Below are 23,350 nucleotides of genomic sequence, written 5' to 3'. Positions count from 1 at the left end.
ATATTTTAAAGGCTCAAAAAATTCAAATGTCAATTTTGGGTCATTTAAGTGATTCATATCGTGGTTATGTTCACTTTATATTTTATAACTCACATTTATTTTATAGTTTTTCAATGCCGATTTATATATATAATTTTTGTAATTCACATTAATTTAAAATTGTGTATTAGAAAAGTTATTAGTCCTAATAAATTTATGCTTAATATTTTTAATTAACAATAATATTTCATAAAAAATTTTATTATCCCCCCCCCCCCCAGACCAAATTTCTGCGTAAGCGCCTGGCTTCTTGAGTAATAATTGTTTGGACTGTTGATATTTTATTGAGTAAATGTATTTTTTTTTGAATGGTAGCTTTATAACATATTAATGATAATATGAATAATTTGAAATAAGATATATTTAATACATTACTTTGACATCCAATACTTGCATAATTTGTAATTTTGTAAAGTTAAATTAAAAGAATATTTAAGGTTTTACTTTAGCATCCTACAGTTGCATACTTAACTGAATTATAGGCTCATCTGTTGAAAAAAATAATAATAAATAAATAAATCAACAAATAAAATAAATACGTACCGATGACATGACGTATCGATGACATGACGTATCGATGACATGACGTATCGATGACATGACGTCACGATGACGTAGTGAAGACATCGGAAAATTATAATATAGATAATATATATTTTCTAATTTAATTTAGTTCTTTTAAAAAAGAATAATTTTTAAAAGCAAAAAAAACTTCCACATTTTATAAACAACATTTTTTTTCCCGTCTTATAAAATAAAAAATAATAGTCTCTCACTCGTTCAGCAATGGAAATTTGGTAATAAATAAATTTAATTTAAATAAGTTTTATTTTCATTATCAATATTAAAGAATGCTTGGATAATTTGAGCGCGGATTCTTGTCCCGCAATAAATTAAGTTTATCTAGAAACAAAAATTAGTTAAATCTTGTCAACCTTCTGATACAAAATAATCAAAACACTAAAAAGAAGGACAACATTTATTTTAAAGGAACATTTATTTTAATGCCACTACATAAGACTGAATTCTAGATCCGAATTTCAAATGTCTTAATTTTTAATTGATGAAGAAAAGAAACATATATGTATAACAACCTTAAAAATGCCAAACAAAATTTATGATATGCTTAAGTCAATGTCAACTACTATTTATAACTTTTTTAATTCATCCAGCACATCTAAAAAGACGTATATTCTAAATGAGACATTTAAAGAATTTCTAGATGATTCTGATGAAGCATCAACATCTACCAATGAAAGTTGTGAGGATGAACTTAAAAGATACATCGCTCATAAAACAAATAACAAATACAATATTTTGAAGCCTTTGGAAGCAGGAAATTTTTTTTTTTTTTTTTGAGAAAATTAGCTTTAAAATTTTGTCAGCCACAGCAAATTCGGCTTCTAGCGAAAGGTAATTTTCTATAGCCAATCGCTTATTAGAAAGGCGAACACAATTGAAATAAAAAATCAGACATTCTTCTTTTTCCTAATAAATATTTTGATTTAATTTTAATTATTTTGTATTAATATGGAATTAGAGAATTAAATGCTATGATTGAATAAATTCAAAAAAGCGTAAAAATTTTTAAAAATTTAAAGGCGCGGTAAATTTTTGAGCGTGACAGGCACAAAATATTGTCTTTCGCGAGCGGGTGGGTCGAGTCAAATTTTTTAGTGGTAAGTGTGAAAGGGCGTAAATTTTTTTTATTGCCACCCTGAGCGGGCTGGCCGTGAATAAAAAATTAGACCTGCGACTATCTCTACATACAATAATTCAATTCTAATATTTAGGTAAACGTGACATTCGAAACTACTCCAGATTTGGTATTTCACTTTTTGAACAATACTTGTTTAAAATTTATTATAAATATTCTCTGAATATTAGCAAAGCTTGTATAAATCTTTGATCGAAAAATTATAATATTTATTAAAAAGGCTTCTGCATCATATAAAAATTAATTCGATTATGTAACAAAGTATTATTTTTCTTACATATAAATTTGTAGAATTTATGAATTATAGTAACTTAAGTCTATTGATTTTGTGGGAGCCTGATTATCTCTCCAGCTTACGTAATCTCTCAAGATCAAAATATGGCAATAGGACTTTAAATTGACCCTCCTTTGTTAAGCCCTTTTATCTAAAAATTTACATGGGCTAAATATAATTAGATACCTATTTCCTTTTGTAAGATTCTTTAGTTGAATTCATATTGTATTATAAAATTCGAACCAACGAAGTTATTCAATTAACAAGCAATGTCAAATTTATTATAATACTCTTTTAATATACATGGTGTCAATAATATTATTTCCATAATTAATAATTTTTTTAATTGTAATCTATATAACAAAACTATTCTTACACTTATAATAGTTTTTGGTTTCGCCATAAACATTTCACTTTATTCACACACATGGTGCAATAAATAATATATATCTAAACTTGACGATTCATTCATTTAAATGCGTATCAATACAAATCAGCTGGTGCTACGCTAATTTTCCCCATATAATGCATTAAGTTATGAAAATTAAAAAAATGAGTTCCATTTATTATAAAAATATGGAAAACCAAAATGGAGTGGCACCAGATGATTTGTACTAAATGACAATTCAGAATGCATTTTAATCAATGAATCTCAATCTAGGTATTATATTTAATTAGATGCAATATATAATTTATAAAGCTCAACACAATCACAATCATACATGTTACAATAACTTATACAATTTCCTGGGTACATAATTATTTAAATATATAAATACACTTTTAGTTCTTTAGAAATTTTAAAAAAATTATCATAAATTAACTATTATAATGAATTTAAAACTCATGCATGATCTATTATGTAAATTTATTATAATTTATTTATTATACTATAAAAAATTATTTTTATTCCAAAAAGATCCGTATCGCATTTTAGAAATTGCAATTTTCGTCAATTTCATATGATTTTGATGTCTAGTCTATATTTTAAAATTTTGAATATAAAAATAAATTAATATGGAAATGAGGAATTTAAAATATTTTATATAAATAATTCACTTCATAAAATATTATTTATTTTATAAATAATGAGAGATGCTAAAAAAAAATTTTTTTTTATATTTAAAATTATATTATAATAAATTTTCAATTATTAGTTTTTTAACGAAATGTTAGACAAAAGATATTTATTCTATCTGCTATTAGTCATATTCAACTATACTTCAAAAAATTTTTCTCACCAAAATGTTACTAAAAGTTATCAAAGGTGTCAAAGTTTGAATAAATTATTGAACTCCATATCACATAAAAGTAAAATTAGCACCAGGCAAGAAATTCTAATAAAAGATCTCACTCCAAGTAAGTTACCATTTTTTTAGATTTCATTCCTTTTCCTTTATTCAACTATGATAAAAAAAATGAAAGAATTTTTCAACATATTACTTTTGTAAAAAATATATTAAAAAAGGTAAATTTGCATGATTCTTCCCCTCTAGCGGTTTTCAACTAACAGAAAAACGTGCGTTTCAACAATTATAAAATATAATAACTAATAATACTTTTAGATAATATTAATATAGTATTATATATGCATGTTTTTATCGTAATGGTCTAGCAAATTTGTAAAACCATTTTTATTCATTTATAGCATTTATTTTTGATTTTGTCGGAATCGTATTTCAGTATGTATAGAGAACCTAGTAAATTTTAGACATTTATATCATGATCTTATTAACGACTATCTATAGATTTTTTTCTTATAAATTCTCATAACATGGGTCGATGTTGCAGAGTAAAAATTTTGAATTGTAGGAGATATTTTTTGGAAGCGCTTCCCTTTGTAAGCCTTCGATCTGCTTCGGTTGGATCCAATCTATTATCATCTGTGAATTTTATTCTTGTGTTAAAGGTTTAACGTTCCACTTTTACGTTAGTTAAAAAGTAATACCACCTATAACTTGTTTAATACAAGAATTATTAGATTGATGAGGTATCCATAACTTAAGCTTGTTTAATGATGATGATTGAAGAGGAGTATTATCTAAAAAAATATATTAATAAAAATGAAGACATTTAAAAACCTGTAATTTTTAAAATAAAATTAATAAAACGCTGATTGCATTCGAAATATATTTTTTTTAATTTGACGACGACGAATACATTATTAAAATTTGTAAACCTGGTAAAACCGAACCTATTTCACTTAGAGTGACATCGAAGAAACCATATTTATTTTTGTCAAAATCTGTGTTAGTTTATATTTGCCTAAAATTACTTGCTATATTTTATATAAATAGTTTAATAACTAATTTGTCTTAAAAAATAGTTCATTTTTTTTTATAGATTATGTCCAAAATCTTTATTTAAAAATCAAAATGTTTCAAAACTTTCACAAAATTTTAATAAAATCATGTGTTATTTATATTTTTAAAATAGCTTAATAAATATTTTTTACCCAAAATTATGATCATATTTTTTTTAAGATATCCAATTAATTTTTTACCTTTGAGATAGGATTATGACTCATTATTTACTGAATTATTATGTGATAATTTTCCTTTTTTTACATAAGCTTCTGAACTTAAAATATGCTCGACGTTCTCCACACCAAATGCTACGTGTTGTTCCAAAGATATCGAAGAAGTTTTGATGAATCAAGCAATAAAGAGGTTCCGAGCGTCTCTTTTCAACCAATTCCATCCCCTGCTTCAAACCTTAACCTTTTATAGACAGAAAATTACAGGTTACTATAAAATCAATAAAATATAAAATATTTCTTTCAATAGCCTATATTTTTAGTTAGAGTCTTGCTGACCTGTCCAATCCATATGAACACATACCTGTCTAACTCGGATTGATATTCTCTTAGATTCGGTCGGGCCATACTTTGATTTTACCATTTTTATTTGAACAAACTCGGATCTCGACAAAAAAATTAACATTTTTTAAAATCATTTTATCAATATTCTTTCACAAATATTAATAACTTTCTGTAATCTTTTTTTGGATCGGATTCCAACATATTTCTAAAAATAGAGATCAGAAAAAATAGTATAATCTATCGAATAAAAAATATTTTGTATCGGGCCTAGCTTGAAATGGATCCTATGCGGGGCAGGGTTTTATTTATTGGTTATTATTTATACTTATACCAAACGATTGTATTACCATGAAACAAATTAGGGGAGAGAGGGGGGAGTAAAACGACTGGTATTTTGAATATTTACCAGAGTTGTTAAACGCTACTTTTAAAAGTAGCGCGCTACCGCTATTGCTATTTGTTAAAAAAAGCAGCGCGCTACCGCTATCACTATTTGTCAAAAAAAGTAGCTCGCTATTAGCTACTATTTTTTAAAAGTAGCTTTAGCTACCTTTTAAGCTACTTTTTATAAAAAAAATTTACAAACAAATTTTTTATTTTTTGCTTATAATGTTATTGTATAGTAAATATATAAAAATCAACATTTATAAATATTAAAATATAATTGGTTTGATTATAAAAAAATTTATGTAATAAAAATAAATATTTATGGTAATTTGTTGCATTTTAATAATAAAATCATTTCAATATTATCATCCCCAAGTCTAGAGCAACGATCAGAAAGTATAAGTTTTGCCTTATTAAATAATCTTTCGATACTAGCATTTGAAGGTAAGGACGTATTTAATCTTATACATATTTTTAATATAAGATAGATTATCAATAATTTTATTTGCAAGTACATCGTATGTCTGGCATCTTATTATTATTTTAAGGGCTAATGCCATAGATCTTCTTTTTAAAGTTCTAGGGTCTAGCCGATGGCCTGTGATTCCCAAATAAGCTCAAAAATATTTAATAAGATCAATTTATAAATATAAATAAGTTTTTACCTTCTGTTATGTGTTCAACTATCTCCCGTGGTACATATATATGATATCTCTGATAACTCTACTATCATCATTTTAAAGTTATCTGCTATTTTATTCATTAGTGTCTGGCGGCATAAAATTTTTGTACCAGGGGATAGAGTTTTAATCTCATGGTAAATGATGGATTATCAACTAAGGACTGGCTGAACTGTATAAATTATAAAATCAACAATAACTTTATCAGCCAATTTCTGAGAAATATTGTCATTTGCATTATTAATAAATTTGGTTTGAATTGAATTAGTCTTTTTGGATGTAGAGTCGCCTATACCAAAATTATTTAGATGTTTCTCCATTTCCTTAAAACTCATGAACAGTCTTATAAAATAAATATTATTAGAATGTAAAAATGACAATTTACCTTTAGGTGTTTCTTGAGGTTATAGCTAGTGGATTGATTTGAGGAAATATTTTTTTTACATTTTAAACAAATAAATTTGAAACCAGTTTTGGTTATATATTTATTTTAAAAAAATTTCAAATCTAGGGAATGGGAAATTTGTATTATAGTTATTAAGAACATTTTCTTCCCTGGTATCTTCCATTTCATTAATATCATTGTCTGAATCACTTTCAACGATTTGGATATCCATAGGCGTTGACATTTTAAATTATTCAAGTGATTTAAGTTTATAATACAAATGAAAATATAAATTACAAGTTGAAATTATATTTTAATTTTAAAATTAAATAATAAATCATAAAAATTATAATTAATTATGATATTATATTTAAATTTTCATGTTTATGCTTACCTTCTTTATATTTTTTAAAAGTAGCGTGGCTACTTAGCTACTTTCAAAAAAAGTAGCGCGCTAAAAAATTAAATAATTACAAAAAAAGTAGCCGCTATTAGCTATAGCTACCAAAAAAGTTAGCGTGCTACTTTAACAACTCTGATATTTACCATAAAATTTTGAAACAAAAATAAAATAGAAAAAATTATAGATTTTATAAGTAGCTATATCTCTCATCTACAAAATAAAAAAGAGTGTAGCTCTTTTCTACTTATAATACTTTAAGTTAAGAGCTATGATTAATTATGTAAAGTGTGCCATTTTCGATAATTTATCCCATACCCAAGTTAAAATGGTTATAATAAATTGAACATAACTTTATTGTTTTATTAAGCAATGTACCGATATTTTATATCGGATCGGGCCGATATTTTATATCGGATCGGGCCGATATTTCGCCCATTTTAAAATATCGGTTATCGGCAAATATTATAAAATTTTTCTATCCGATCCGATATAAAATGGCGCTTTTAACAAAATTTAAAAAAAGTTATATCTAAAAAACCATTAATATTTATAAATAAAATCGAAATTTTTTGTTTAATTTTTAATAGTAATAATTAGTTAATAAACATTCTGCAATATAGTTATTTTTTTTCGCATTCTGTTTAAAAAAGTGTTCATTAATCTCTTCAGAATCTGTTTTTAGTGATGCTAGTGATATTAACAGTCCCCATCACCGCAGACCGATCTCTGATAAATTGGAAATTTTGGTATTTCTAAAAAGAAATCTTAGATATATTAATTTTAAATAATTTCAAATTTTATAATATATTTTTTATTACTAATTATGTAAATAGAATGTTATTACTTTTTTTTAAATATAAATTCATTTTATTATATTAGCAATATCATCTTATTATATAAATAATAGCAATTGAATTGAATATAAACTATAACTGATCATTATTTAAATGACATATGTTATGGTATAGTAAAATTATAGATGTTTTACTAATAAAAAGTATATTAAAAATTAAAACCGGTATCTTTACAGAATACAAAATTAGATATGATATCGGATCGGTTATCGGCCGATATCAATTTAATATTTGAAATATCGGATCGGATCGGCCTCCAAAAAGTGGTATGGGTACACCCCTAGTTTTATTGAACAAAAATATTGCAATTTTGATATCTATTCATCTCATTTAAGTATAAACTAATCAATACAATGCGGGAATCTAAAAAATTTATTAAAAATATCACATTTTGAGCCCATTTGAGGCACATCGTACAAATTATAATTATTCTTCCCCTTTGCGATTAATTTTATTTTTCCAAATAACAAAAACTATTTATAAATGTTCCTTTTTGGTCAAGAATATCTTTTATGGTGTAGACGTTAATATTTTAAAATTATATTTTCATAGCTGGGACATTTTATATGTTTTATCCATAACAACTTTACTCCAAGGTTATATATATTACATAAATCGTTATTGTGTGACTACTTATAGTTAAGCTATGACCGAGAAATTTTATTTTATAGCTATTACTTTAAGGAAAATGATACAAATTTTTAGATTATGAGCCTTAATTTATTTTACTAAATTCCTAAACTAGAGGATGATTTTTATAATTTCTTGGTAAAAAACTTTTTTTGGGAAATATGTCAAACCAGGAAAGTTTTTTAAAAGATGAATATAGGTAAGAAACTAGATATAGAAATACATCTTCACGCCAAGTCTTTATGCTCAATGGTTAAAAGGTTATTCTCGTTAAAACCCAAACTAATGTTGTTAAATGCGCTATTTGAGCTGTTTTTTAAAAACGGCTAAATCAATTTAGCCATTAGATATTGCCATAAGCCTCGAAATCTCTCTAATAGATGTCCAAACCTTGTTGTCATGTATGAGCAAATCTTCAGGCTTGCATAATATTTTCCTGGATAAAATACTTAGTTAGCCGTTTTTTCAAATCGAGCCGTTTAACAATACTACTATTAGCTAATTAATAGCGCGCGCACAAAATTTGCCAAACACATGAAACCGGATTTTTTTTAGTTTTAAAAATGAATGGACGTAGAATATTTACATTTTATTTATAATACATCATATTATACGATCAGAGCAATTATAGATTAAAATATTATCAATTTTATTTTGGAGTTTTATTTTATATATAAAAGAAAAGAATTTAAATTTCCATATTATTATGTTATTATTATGTTATTATTATGAATCAATATAATGTGTATTAAAAAAATCTGCTTGCGTTTAAATTAGACAATTTGCTTAAAAGTAGTTTATGAATGAAAATAAAATAATACATTTAATTTTTTAAATTATGAGAATATACAAAGGATTTTTATTTATTTAAAAAAATTAAGAACTTTGATTTTACAAATCAAAGCCTCCCACATAAAAATTAACAGAATTATACCATAGAATTTATAATAATATTAAAGAAAACATTGAACTTCTTTAAAATAATTATAATAATTGGAAAATCAATTAGATTCATCTTTTATTACCGCTATTCAATTTTGAAATATTTAATTAAATATTGATATCAATATAATATAAACATACATTCAATTTATCGTTTATCTTAGATTGGGGCATTTAAATAGTAGCATGGGAATTTTTTTTTAATCTAGTATTTAAGTCAAAATGATCAATTTTTGGGTTTTTTTTGTTTATTGGACTATTCGTTATACCACACTTAAAATTATGTATTTAAAATATTTTTTATTATAAAAAGCGATAGAACCCTAAAATATTTTTTATTATAAAAAGTAGTGTTGTTAAACGGCTCGTTTTGAGCCGATTTTTAAAAACGGCTAACTCAATACCTCATCCATAAAAATATTACCCAAGCCTGAAGATTTTGCTCATAGAAGGAACAAATGTATAGACATATATTTTCGAAATCTTGAGGCTTAGGCAATATTTTTCTGGCTAAAATATTGAGTTAGCCGTTTTTAAAAATCGGCTCAAAACGAGCCGTTTAACAACACTAATAAAAAGCGATAGAACCCTAAAATATTTTTTATTATAAAAAGCGATAGAACCCGTTTTTTAAAAAAATCCCCAAAACCAAAAAGGCTATGTTTTGAATTTCTCATTAATACTATTTTTAATATATTAAGTTATTTTTCCTAAAAAAACATTATACATGGCTATTATATATATGAGAATTTTCTAAAATATTTACTATCTGACAGATTTATCCGGCAAAAAATAATTTTAAGTATCTAAGTCAGTTAACTTAACGAAATTTATTATATCGATGAACCCTTAATCAGGCACTTCTACCACGGCGAAAGGGAGGAGGGGTATGACGCAAGATCGTCATTGAAATTATAAAATAAAAGCGGAAAAGGAATCTAAAGGAGTTATTTTTTTGTCAATTGATTTAAATTTCCTTCTTCTTTTTTTAGGTAATGCATTATATTGTTATTTAGGAAGGGGCGGGGGAGTGTAGAAGGGCTTGCCAATAATAGATTTGTAAATAAGTTAATTCTGCCTTGCAGAACTTAAGCCAAATATAATAATTTAATACAATAAAAATTTTATAAAAACTTAAGCGCAACATTCACATTGATAAATTAGGGATGAACGGGTTAATTTTTTTGGCTGCTTTCATTTATATACAATTAAAGGCCCTGGCTAGACAAATGGAGAAATTTTTTTTTTCCTTTTTTGCAAAAGTAAAATTAAATTGTATGAAATGGGATCAAAAATCAAAATGTCAAAAATCATTTTGTAAAGAATAAATTAAATTAAATATTTATTTTCGATGCCTAAGATGAATTCTCACCCTCCCCTTCCCCCTCAAGTTAGCTTTCGGATTTATTGAATAATGTGTCAATGATCAAATTGACATTTACGGTACAACTTTTAACCATTATTTTTTTTACCTCATATTTTTTATGTAAAATTTAACATTATTATTTAAAAAGAACACGAAATTTTCTGTGGAAAATTGATACTCATTTTAAATAGTAATTGCCAGGTGTTCTGGAGTTTTTTTTTAATGTGAAATCTAAAAATTTTTTGGGGAGAAATTCACCGAAAGCTGAATATCTAGGGGTTAAGAAAATTTTGCTCCTATCTATGACATTTTTTTTTGCCTTTGGGCAGAAACTTGTAATAAAAATTGAAAAGACAAATATCATAAAACCTACAGGTGATCACCTCCTTATTTTGACCATCGGCTTCTCTTTCGTTATGATAAAATTTGAAAAGTTTTATACATATTCACAGTCCACACCTTCAGAGTTCAAAAAAATGGTTTCAACCCATACTAGATTTTTTTCATTTTTACTCGGCCCGGTTAAATATTGTTAATTTTGGCGCTATTTCGTAAGAAAAATTTAAAGGAAAATTGAGCACTAAAATGAATATTAAACAATTATATTATTTTCCAACTGATTAATTGTTATATATTTTTTTTGAACCCCCCCCCCCCCCCTTCCCCATTATACGTATAAATATAACTAGAAAACAAATAAATGGAGCAAATCTTATATTACTCTTTAAAATCAAGATTGAAGTGGTCGTTTTATAGCATAAATAAAACTATTAAATGTTTTTTTTTAAAAAAAAGAAGCCTATTCCCTTTAAGAGATTATAATTTATTAATTTTTTTTCTCTATATATTTGATGAATTAGAAATTCTAAAAGAGAGAAAATTAAAAATTTTCCCTTTTTAATAATCTTATTCAGTCAGATTTAAAATGACTAAAAGAAGATCACCAGAGAAAATTATATTTTATTAATCTTATGATAGATAGACTATAAAAGCATTTCATTTAACATATATTTGATATTATTATATTGTTACACAATAATATTTTTTATAAATAACTATTTATTTTCCTTCTTCTTCTAACAACTAATAATTATAATGGGTTAATTATGAGTATTACATCACCCCTTATTTTTTCTTTGTTAAAAAGAAGTTACTTTGTATTTTTTAAATTAAAAAAAATCATTATAATCGCGTAATAAAGAAAATAATTAAAACAAAGCAAAAAAAAGGCTTTACAATTAAGGTAATATATTATAAAAGGCTTAACTATGAAAAGGGTAACTTTTTCAACAAAATAAAGGAGAATATTAATAATTATCATACATAGCTAACTATAATTCATACATTATTATTACTAATAAATCAAAGATGTTAAGGTGGGATACTTTTTATTTGAGGTAAATGCTTATTTTAATAATTCATTCCTTTGGTAATAAAGAGCTAAAACCTAAAGAAAAGATTTTGTTGTAATTACATTGAAAATTAAAAGGTATTATCTTTAATTATAACATTTACTCCAGTCCATTTTAGAACTAATTAAATTTGAAAAGAATGTTTGAAGTATTTATAATATATGTTTTATTTTTCCATAAATTTGATTTGCTATTTATTTTATTTGTGTATTTTTAAAAAAAAATTTAATCAACTTGTTTTTTTGGAAAAAATATATTGTCATTTTTTTTGAAGTGGCGTATAATAGAGTTTTAAATAAAACACTTTATTTTCTTACAAGTCAAAACTTAACAAATAGTTAATATAGTAAATACTTTTGATCTTAGCTTAGGGTTTGCTAAAAAGTTTGAATAATATATTTAATAGAATTGAGATTAGTTAGACCTGCCATATTTTAAAATTGAGTTTGCAGGATTTTCAATGATTAATATGGTTTTAAAAAAAGGATTACGCAGGATAAACCCAATCACAATTCAAAATATAAAAATAAATTAATATAAATCTCTACATATTTGTCATCTATTTTTATTAAAAAGTTTCTTATCTTTGGAAATAAATTTGCCAACTCTTCTTCATGTCAAAATTTTGCTTTACCATCTATTCAGTTTCTAATACCTCGAATGAAAGCGAAGAACGATATTTTTGTCAAGAATATTTATCAAACTAAAGATTATCTTTGAGGCGGCATTTAAAGGGAGAATTGAAAATATATAATTACATTTTTTTTCTAAGTTTATTACTTGATTAAAGTTAAATCTGAAAAATTCTCAGTTTTGTTGATGAATTTGGAGTATATAGCAAATTTTACAAACATATCATTGCTGTTTACATTGTTAAGATTAAAGCTATCTACAATTTTTTCAAAATGTTAGAACTTGATTGTATCTTTCAATGTCATAACTTTAAAATATTTATATCTATTATAATTAAAATCATATCTTTTTTCGATATATTGGATTATGATTTTTAAATTATTCTGAGTTACTTCTTTATATGCTTCGACTTTGTCTCAGAGTCATTTATGGGCCTTAATTTTTATGAAGCACGGCTCAGGCCCACAGTAAAAGTTTTAGGCGAAGGCCCGGCCCATATTTGATATTGAAAAGATTCCTAAACCCATAATTGGTTTCAAAAAATTTTCCGAAGTTCATATCCAAAAATATAATTTATTGTATTAAAAGGAAATAAATATTAAAGTGTATTTAGGCAATCATTTTGTTTAAAATACTGAAATTTTTTATTAGAATGAAAAAAAAATTATGATATTTTTTAAGTTAGAAACTGTTTTAAATAAGCTTAATTTAAATAAAAAAGAATTAGGCCCAAGCCCATTAATAAATTTCAAATACTCAGGCCTGCTAGAAAATATTATATTATGGCCGAGTACAACTGGTCTGCCCGCCCATGAAGGTTTCTTCTTTGTCTATGTCAAAACACTTGCTAATAAGGATTTTATTATTGTAACGAAAAATCCATGCTGATATTGAGCCTTTATTTATCTTGAAAATAATAGATAATTCATAAAAATGAATGAAATACCAGTTTTTTACAATAATTTATGTAATATTAAATGATTTAGGCGTGCTATCATAGGCGATAGGTTCCTATCTTTTATTGTTATATAGTAAAGTATAAATTATTATTGGTTAATAAAATTTAATGTAATTTTTAAGTGAAAAATCTTAAAGTTCACTAAGCATCTGTCCTTTAATAATGAAAGGAGGCTCGACTACCTGAGACCCGATATATTCCCAATCAAACACTTTCCTGATGAATTCACATGGTCCTCAATGATTTGCCGGTATCCCTCCTTGATAAAGATTCCTTTAATTTTGACAATGTCGCCGGTTGCCCCGGCACCAAAGCACTCCCACATCATAACAGACCCTCCCCCTAATTTGACTGTAGGAATTATGCAGTGATCGCTCATCATCGCTTTCCAGCTGAGCTGTCACTGAAGTTTATAATGAAAGCAGGACTGAGACTAGAAAATCAAACCCATATTATTATTTTTTACGACCCAAACCTTGTTATATATATCTGAACAACCGAACCGGTATTTGTTAGGATTAAGATCTCTGAAAAATATATTTAGTTATGGTAACGGAGTTTATTTTCAAGAAAAAAGGAACAATAGAGTATATATGAAGATTTAATGAAAAAAAATTTTCAAATAAAATAATGCGTTATATTTTAACAGACATGGAAGGGTTAAATTAGTCTTTACATAAATACCTTTTTATAATTCAAAAAAAAATTAAGATTCGAGGAAATATTAAAAGAAAGCTTATTTAAAGGAGAATAATTTCATGCAAAAGATATATGATTTTTTTTTATATTCTATAGCTTTATTTAATCAATATTTTAATATATTATTTTAAGCATTTTCTTTTTTTTTGTCATGGAAAGAATTGAACAGTTTTAAAATATATTATAATATAAATATTAGCATCTTTTTTAATAATGTAAAATTTGATGGTTAAAAAAAATCAAAGTTTGATGTTGAATTTTTTTTAAAAAGGAACGATGCTCCATTTTGATAATTAGCCAGGTACAACAACATTTTTATGTTTAAAAATATTATCTTTAGGATAAAAAATTTAAGATCATATTAGAGATTTATTAAAAAATTTACTCGAGTAATTGTTATTTTATTTTATTTTTTTAATTACTTTACTTCCAGAAATACTAACAATTCAAATCATCAACTTTAAACTCAGAATCACAAAAACTTTGAAACCCGATTTCGACGACTCATTGATAGCCTCGGTACTGAATTTACTAGATAACTTAACGAATGTTTTGCTCAATTCTCAAAATGATATGATCTCGCAACAATCTGAGATCTCGATATTGATATTTCCCGACATTTATAGATATGTCATGTCTCAGCGTAGCCTACCTTCCACCAACCCCTACTCCCAGCAGTATAAGGACTGTTTGATCCGTTCTCTAACTGATAACCCCGATATATTAAATGGTAATAAAAGTGCCTTCGGCAGTCACAGTACTAGACCTTTATCAAATTTTGATAAAAGTAAAACGGAAGGCAGTATAAATCTGCTACTTAAGGATCCATTCACTTGGGTCAATCACGCTAACTCCATTAATATTCTAGTTAGATCTCTGAGTTTGGGTATAATTTTCTTGCAGTCTTTCTTAAATCCTACTTCCAAAGACTCTATTCAAGGCAACGTTGAAAGTAACAATAGCATAGGTGGCTTTAATGATTTATCTCACAATTGCGCATGGGCTTTGACCAAAATGTACTATTGCCAATCTTGCGCTTTAGATATAGACGAAGAGAATGCCGATGGTTATAATGAAAAAGAAAATAAAAGCAGTTCCAATCCTTATTTACAATTCGATAATTACTTGAGTAACAACGATATATCTACGACACCTATATGTAGGGGTCTATGCGGGAACGTGGCCCGTGGATGTCTGCCTTACTTAGAGAAGATGGGCGTAGTTTGGAACGATTATTTGCGTCAACTTAAAACGGTTTTAAATAAAAACAAAATAAAATTATTATCCACTTTGAAAAAACGCTCACCGATTGAATCATTCGAAGACAAGATTAGACGCATTATTACGAAAGCTTTGCAAGTCAAGCCTAGTCTAAGTTTCAATGTAAACTAAATATATTACCTATCATTATTACTTAGATTGATATCTCTAATTAATTTTTATTAGCAATTGATATTTGATATTGAAATTCTAGTTAGATCGTAGTCTTCCGACTAGAGTCACCAGTTTAGTATATATTTTTTTCAAACCCTATCCGGATTTTTTAAATTAAGATTTCGATGATCCCAGTCTGATGAATAAATATTGGTTTCAAGGAAGTTCCTCTTTCAGTTCGGACTGAATCTTTATACACTTTGCTTTGAAAGGGTCTTATAGAATAATTTAACATTTTTTTTAAAAAAAACTAAATCTATCCTGCTTATCTTTTCATTGCTCGTGGTTCTTTTTTTTGAAGAATTTATAAAAGCAGAAAAAAATTAATGCAGTAAAAATTATTGAAAAAAGTTAAAATGGGGAAATTATCAAATTATAGTTTACCAAAATATTTTTAATATAAGTGAAACATTTATTGATGAAAATTTTCATATTATGAAATATAACGGTCCTTAGAAGGCAATTTCGATGAATGAAGAAAACTTGATCGTTTATTGTCCATTAAAAATTTCATATAAGAAATTCAATTTTCATATAACGAGTGATTTACGTGAAATTAACCAGGGGGAGGTTTGGGTTTGATCAGAAATTGCATATTTTGACCCAACGGATTCGACCGAAAATTGCATATTTCGACTATATGAACCTTTCAATACTTTCTATCCAAATTTCCTATACACAATCAGTTTTTATAAACATTTGCATTTTAAAAATAATTATACATTTATTTAATTATGAAACAAAGTATTAAGTCTATTTTATTGTACCCCGTTTACATTTCAAAACACGTCTTATTGTATTAATAATTTTTTATGTGTATTTTACATACTTTTTATATTTATTATCTATATAATTAAATATATTATTTAGCCACTTATAGGCTATTCAATATTTATTACTATTAACGAAAAGATACATCATTATTTTCATTTTAAAATTTAATATTTATTGCACACAATTTTTTTTTACAGTCTGCTCACTCGAATATTTTGAAACCACTAGAAAAACGAGTATTTTTTTAAAGATATTTTTATTAGTTTCTTTTTTATTTAAAATTTATACTCTTCTTCCTTGGGCTAATAAAATAATATTTTTTTATTTTTTGTTTAACAAAAATATACGAATAAAAAAATTGTCTCTATTATCTTAAATTTTATTTTTCTATATCATTGTCACAATATTTTTTTTGTGTCATCCATCCTCCACCCCTGCACTTTTTTTTATTCAAAATTAAATATAAATTCTATTTTTTATTATTCAGATGTTATATTAACTAAATTTGTTATAAATTATAGGAAGTGACTAACGATAATGCTTCCTAATTTTATACAGTTTCTAGTAGGTTTGCAAACCAAAATTATAATAACATTATTGGCATGTGATTTCGCTGATCTTAAACCATCCCTAGTCTTTACCGTTATTGTAAGTATGATGTGTGTAAAGAATATCCAAAAATCTTGCCTTATTTACTTCGTTTGTTTAAAAAATCGATTTCCACTTAAAAACCCCAAGAAATATAATATAAAAAGGGGTCTTTGCTGGCATATTTTTATCAATTATTTGGCGGCTGTTTCTAAGCATCAAAAAAATATTGGTTTAATTCTTTCAATTCATATTTTTATAATGTACATTTACAAAAAAATATTGATTTATCCTACCCTTATTTTTCGTAATTTTGCTTACTCTAAAAATGTAATTCATATAAATTTCAATTTATTTCCCCTTTCCTAACCATAAAATATTTATTTTCACATTATATAATCTATCTTTATTGTGTATGGTATCATTTGCATAATTCCGTTTAAGAGTTATGAATTATGGTAGTCAGTCGGCCTTATCTATTTTTGTTATACATTTTTATTATCAATCCACAATTCAATTTTATATTATTTTTTTTCCTTATTAAAATTTTGTTATGTGAAATCTAAGGGTTTAATTTTGTGTCACCCTACCACAATTTTCAATTCTTTTTTTTTCAATAGTCAATTTATTGGTTTCTCTGCCATTTATTACCTTATTGTATACAATAAATTTTTTTTTAAAAAAATCCTGTAAAATACATTTTATTATTTTCCAAAAATTGGGGGGGGGGGGGGAGATTAAAAAGTATATAATTAACTTTTAAGGTCCATAAAAAAATAATAGTAGTGCAGGGGAATAAAAAAAAATACAAAAAAGCCAAAAAAAATGGATTTAAAAATTTTGCTTTAACAACCTTTAAGATTTGAGGTAATAATAAAACCTATAAATAACCTAATAATTTTCATGATTTTAAAAATATTTTTGACTTTAAATTATGAATATGATTTTTTTTAAAAAAGGGTTCCACTTTTAAATGTTATTCAACCGGTTCTGTTTCCTTGGAAAGAAAAAAGGATTTTAATTCTATGATTCAGTTCCCTCTATTAATAAGAATTTTAAAAAAATCGAAAAGTTTAAATACTAAATAAACCCTCTAAATTGATTCACGCAAAATTTTGATAAATTTGATTCTTATAAATTTTAAAATAGGTTCTGGGTTCGGTTTTTATAACAATTCAAGAGGATGTTGCTTCTTAGGAGATAGTTTCGTGACCTATTTCCAAACACTGGTAAAAAAACAGAGATATGAATAAACGTGATATTTTTTTTGTTAAGCATAATTAATAGATTTGTAAAATTTGAATGCCCTAGAAAAATGATGAAAAGGATAAATTGGAAAAAATTTTTGATTATTAAAGGGTTTAAAGATATTCCTGTATCAGTCACTACTGTAAAATATGGCGTAGTAAATTCAGTGAAACGCCCAAAATGCCATCTCAGAGGTGGGCACCTTTTATTTAACTTATGAGATCATATTTAATTATGAGTTTCGCCTGAAATCTTATATTTATTTAAAAGTCATGGCTATATTTATTTATAGGTTTACAAAATACTAAATTCGTATTTGTACTTAAACTAATATTTTATTATTTTTTTATCCTCTTAAATAAAAAAAACCTAATTTTTGAGTGTATTATAAATTTGTTCATAATCCCTCCTTGTGAATGGTTTTATAATGGGATAATTCATTTATTTTCTTTTTCCTTTTTTTTTACCCAATAATTTTTTTTAACGAGTTTCTCATAATAAAAAGGAAGATAATTCTGAAAAAATAATCCGAACAACTTACATTAAAACTTTTCAAAATGTTTTGTATTTATTTTTAATTTTTCGCCATTATTTTTATTTTTTTTATGTTATATTCGTTTAAAAATCAAAATCGATAAAAGACGGTTTTTACAATATGGATGTGAATTTTAAATACCCCCCCCCCCCTATTTTTAAAACTTAACAATAAAAGTACCTAAAAAAAATTTTGGATGAGTACATACAATAATCCAATATATTATAATAATAAGCGAATTTCAATTATAATGTTAGGATATTCTAGAGTGTACGTTGAATTTATAATTTAATACTGATTAGTGGTCCATATCCTTCAACCCCCACCCCAGTTAATGAAGCTTAAACCCTCCTCCATTTCTGATGACTAAAATATAAATTGAATACTATCTATTTAGGTTGGCTATAAAATTACACTTGTAATTTCAATGGCGCTATTGTATCTTATACGTTGAGAGTCTTGGATGACCCCTATTATTATTGTATCCTCTTTTGACGCTAAGATGAATATATTAATATTTGCAGTATTTAACTTGTTTATAAAGTTTCTCAAAGGCTTAGAAAAATGTTTAAACGGGAAGGGAATACTATTTAAAATATTACCCAAAAACTTTAAAAATGGGCGTCCTGTTTTTACGTGGAGCAGACATTTTAAACAATTTTTTTTTCATTCTTTCAATTTTATTAATAAGATTACAAAGTTATGTGGACAACCCACTTTCGAATCCAAAATTTTCCCCTCAATCAATCTTAATTTCAATATGACAACAAAATTGAATTTTAGCGAGCGTAATCTAGAAGCAAATTATGATTCTTTAGTGAGGGAGCTGATAGATGACCTAGACGATAATAATAAATGGAAAGCTTCAGTGAGCATTGGTAAAAGTGACGTAATATTTTCCAATATACCTGATATGATATGTAGTCAAGACACATCTGTCAGCGCGTCTAACAAAAATTGTTGGGATGGTGATTTGGTTGGAAGGTATTGAATTATTATTAAACAAAACAATGATAGTTAAATTTATTTGAAATAAATGGAATTTTAAAAAAATTAATATAAATAATTTGATATGGTTTAACAGGGGTACTAGAGGGCCAAAAACCCCGACCAAAGCTAAAAACTCAACCCAGAGTTGGGTCGGGAAATTCAATTTTAAATTTGGGGTTGGTCTGATCGGGAAAATGATTATCTTCCTACAGGTAGGATAAGGTGAAAAATATTCTACGCATCCTCGTTGGTATTGCTTCACTATTCAATAAAATATTGATTTCTGACATAAAAGTATTATAAAAACCTCTATAAAGTGACTACTAACAGCCTTCCAATGGCTAATTTGTTATCATAAAAATGCGAGGAAGAAAAGAGAGTAAGAAATCTAGAGAGAAAAATTTATTTGATTTTAAAAAATATCATTATCAAAAATTAGGTATTCAAAAAATATCGTCAAATTTGGTTCTAAAGCGTTAAAAAATAATCCAGAAATAATGGAATCAAATGATGAGATCGACAGACAACAATCGTTTCCTAATCTTAATTTACGCAAATTTCGTACTGAAATCGAGGTAATTAATAGTTTTCTTTCATTAATCTTCGCGTTAAAAAATTAGCCATAGATTAATATTTTTATTAGTCCTGTAGAATTTTAAAAAAATCGCCGTCCGAAAAAAAATAAATTATATTATTTTTTAATATCAATAGCAATTAAGGTAAAATAACCCAATTTTAAGGCTGACTCCTAACATTACAAGCAAGTAAAATCTTCGCTTCTGAACCCGAATTTGCCTGAGATTTGTTTGGAACGAAATAGAAGAGTTTAACAATAATTTTTAAAGATTTATCAGGGCTCTCTAGAACCCCCTGAGCCAATGATACGTTTACCCCCCCCCCCCCATGAAATTACTTCATAATATGAAGCTGTCCGCTAAATCTCTTGGGACTAACACCCATATCCCAAAAATGTTTGTATATTTTATTCGATACTTTAAAAAACCCATTAATTTATTTATAAGTCACATATCATATAACTACCTCACTATTAAGTATTTCCTTATATCATAAATTTAAAAAACATTAATTTGATGTTAAATCCATTTGTTGGTTCGTATCTGGTAAAAACACCCTCTACTTTTTTAAATATTATTCATGGTAGAATATTAATTTCAAAATTTGTTATAAAGAAATTTTATGTGTGCAGGATGGGAGGAGTACAAGCCATTTAAATAAAAAATTCATATAAAATTAAATCCCTCTCCTCTAAGATTCTATATATAACACCCTCTGTTATACATGACCCAGAGATTTAAGAAAGGGCTGACCAGCCCAGGAAAGTTTAAACATAAGTATATAAATGAATAAATATAAAAGAAAAATGTAAGAAAATCAATAAATCTTGGAATTATAAAAAATTGAAACAGCAGATATTGTATATAAAGTGAAACATTATAATAGATACCATATTTATTGTATACGTCAAAATTTTTCAACTTTTGTCTCCAGTTATTTTTTTCTTAATCTCGTAAAGAAATTTTTTCATAGGTTTATTTTTGATTAATCAAACTAGCAGCAGACCTAATTCAAATCAAAGACGTCGGGCCTAAGTTTTTTAATGGACAGGGCTTGGGCCTAAAATTATTAAATATAAATTTCGCTTATTTAAAAAAGTTGCTAACTTAAAGAAATATTGCTAATTTTTTCTTCTAATAATAATAAATTTCAGTATTGTAAACAAAATGATTGACTTAATACAATAAATTTTTGGATATGACTGGCTTGGGAAATTTATTTAAAGCTTATTATGGGCTTGGGATTTTTTTAAATATTATATACGGGCTTGACCTGAGCCTAAAAAAATTTCTATTGCAGGCTTGGTCAAAAAATTAGGTCCATGAAGGTCTCTGATTCAAAGCATAGGTTCACCCTTATTAATCCGGGTTAATATATAATCCTATAATGCAGGGCTTTTATCCGTAATTTTTATTGATTGGTTAAGATATATCTATTTGCAATCTTATATTGAAGCATATTAATGTTTTTTTAAAACATATAATTCACAAGACACAAAGGGCCGATAAAAGTCAAAATTATACTTTTTTTAAAATTATTGAAATTTACGAAATGAGTTTAATCGCATAAAGTATAAATGCTTGGATGCACTAAATTTTATAATCTAAGCCATTTTAGTAAATTTAGGATTTTTGATTTTCGACGAATTTTTAATTTATGAAATCATACCTTATTGATATTATCTTATATGTAACAACTCAAGAGTTTAACTTTCCGTTATTAATTAATAATTGTGAGAAAATATTTTTTATGAAATTTAATTTATTTCTATCTATTTTTTGTTTTTTTAGAACATTCAGAAATTGACTTTATCATCTCGTTCCCTCTTATTAGCCAAAACCGATAAAATTTCTCAAATGAGTCTCTACAACTTTAACACTACATTTAACTATATAATCTCAACATTATCTTCCTATAATAACAAACCTAAAAAAGTATTGATTAATATAGATCACCATCACCCCATAAGTCAATTGGTAGACAATGGGCAAAATTTATACAATTCATATGGTGAAGGAATGAATGTAGATTTGGAAGGGGTGGAAGGATCTGGCAAGAGAGAAAAGGATGACAATACAATAATGGGTCAACAATTATTGGAATCCAAAATAAAAATAAACACAAAACCCGCTAAAAAAACTACTAAAGTAGTAGACGACGAAGATAACAATGTAATTGGGAGCGGATATAAGTACAAAGAGGATGGCAGTGGGGATATTGGAATGATTAGTCACTTAACCTTTTCCAACGATAGTTTTAGGAAAACCTTGATGGAACAAACCAGAAGGAATGAAGAAAAGAGAATCGATAAGGAAGGCCCTGAAGGTTCAAGAAGTTATTCTGATCACGGTAGATTTATATCTATTTTTAAAGAATATTACTAATCGGTGAACAAAATTTAAATTAAGAATACGTACAAAATCAAAAAAATTTTCAAAAAAATAAGTAATTTTCGCTTCAAACTCAATTTGTAAATTTCAATAAATTAATTTTTTCAAAAATAAAATTTTAAGATTGGACACTCCACACCTTAAGAATTCTATAACTTGAAAATAAATTAAAAAATTTTATGTAGTAATTCTTTTTTTTTATCATCTCGAATTATTTTATTCTATTTATTATTACAGATTATAAAGAAAAGAAGCAAATTCGGAAGCCCAGTCAATCTTCAGCTATAACATCGTTTAAAAATAATTACTCGCTAATCATATATTTTGTGATTATTTTCGTAACATATCGTCAAACAGCCTTTCTAAGTCAAATTTTTCTATAAATCTCACTCCCTTATATAGAACAAAATATAGCCCCAAAGGACAGTATATCAAAAAAGCGTGTTGAAAACACATAATTTACCGAAATTTCTGTGATTTAATATTTATATTAAAGACATATTGATTTACGAGCTTTTATTTAAGACTCAAAAAAATATTTGTAACGATTTATTTATTGTAAAATGAGTTAAGTTTAATTATATTATTGAGAGAAAAAAATTTTTAAACTTAGAT

General features: G+C 26.0%; 1 protein-coding gene across 1 annotated transcript; it reads left to right on the top strand.

Moving 5' to 3' along the window:
* The first annotated feature begins 3,199 nt into the window (after positions 1–3,199).
* Positions 3,200–23,262, top strand: LOC135929992 (uncharacterized). The gene is made up of 7 exons (XM_065466753.1): positions 3,200–3,389; positions 4,603–4,773; positions 14,634–15,583; positions 19,471–19,763; positions 20,209–20,344; positions 22,136–22,694; positions 22,973–23,262. Exons 1-7 carry the CDS (start codon positions 3,200–3,202, stop codon positions 23,116–23,118), a joined length of 2,445 nt encoding a protein of 814 aa, XP_065322825.1. The 3' UTR covers positions 23,119–23,262.
* The last annotated feature ends 88 nt before the right edge of the window (positions 23,263–23,350 follow it).

This window comes from Gordionus sp. m RMFG-2023, chromosome 1, assembly GCF_954871325.1.
Source record: "Gordionus sp. m RMFG-2023 chromosome 1, tfGorSpeb1-WG-v2, whole genome shotgun sequence".
NCBI lineage: Eukaryota > Metazoa > Nematomorpha > Gordioida > Chordodea > Parachordodidae > Gordionus > Gordionus sp. m RMFG-2023.
The sequence above is the reverse complement of the archived record's forward strand: the minus strand, read 5'-3'. Positions and strand labels throughout refer to the sequence as shown.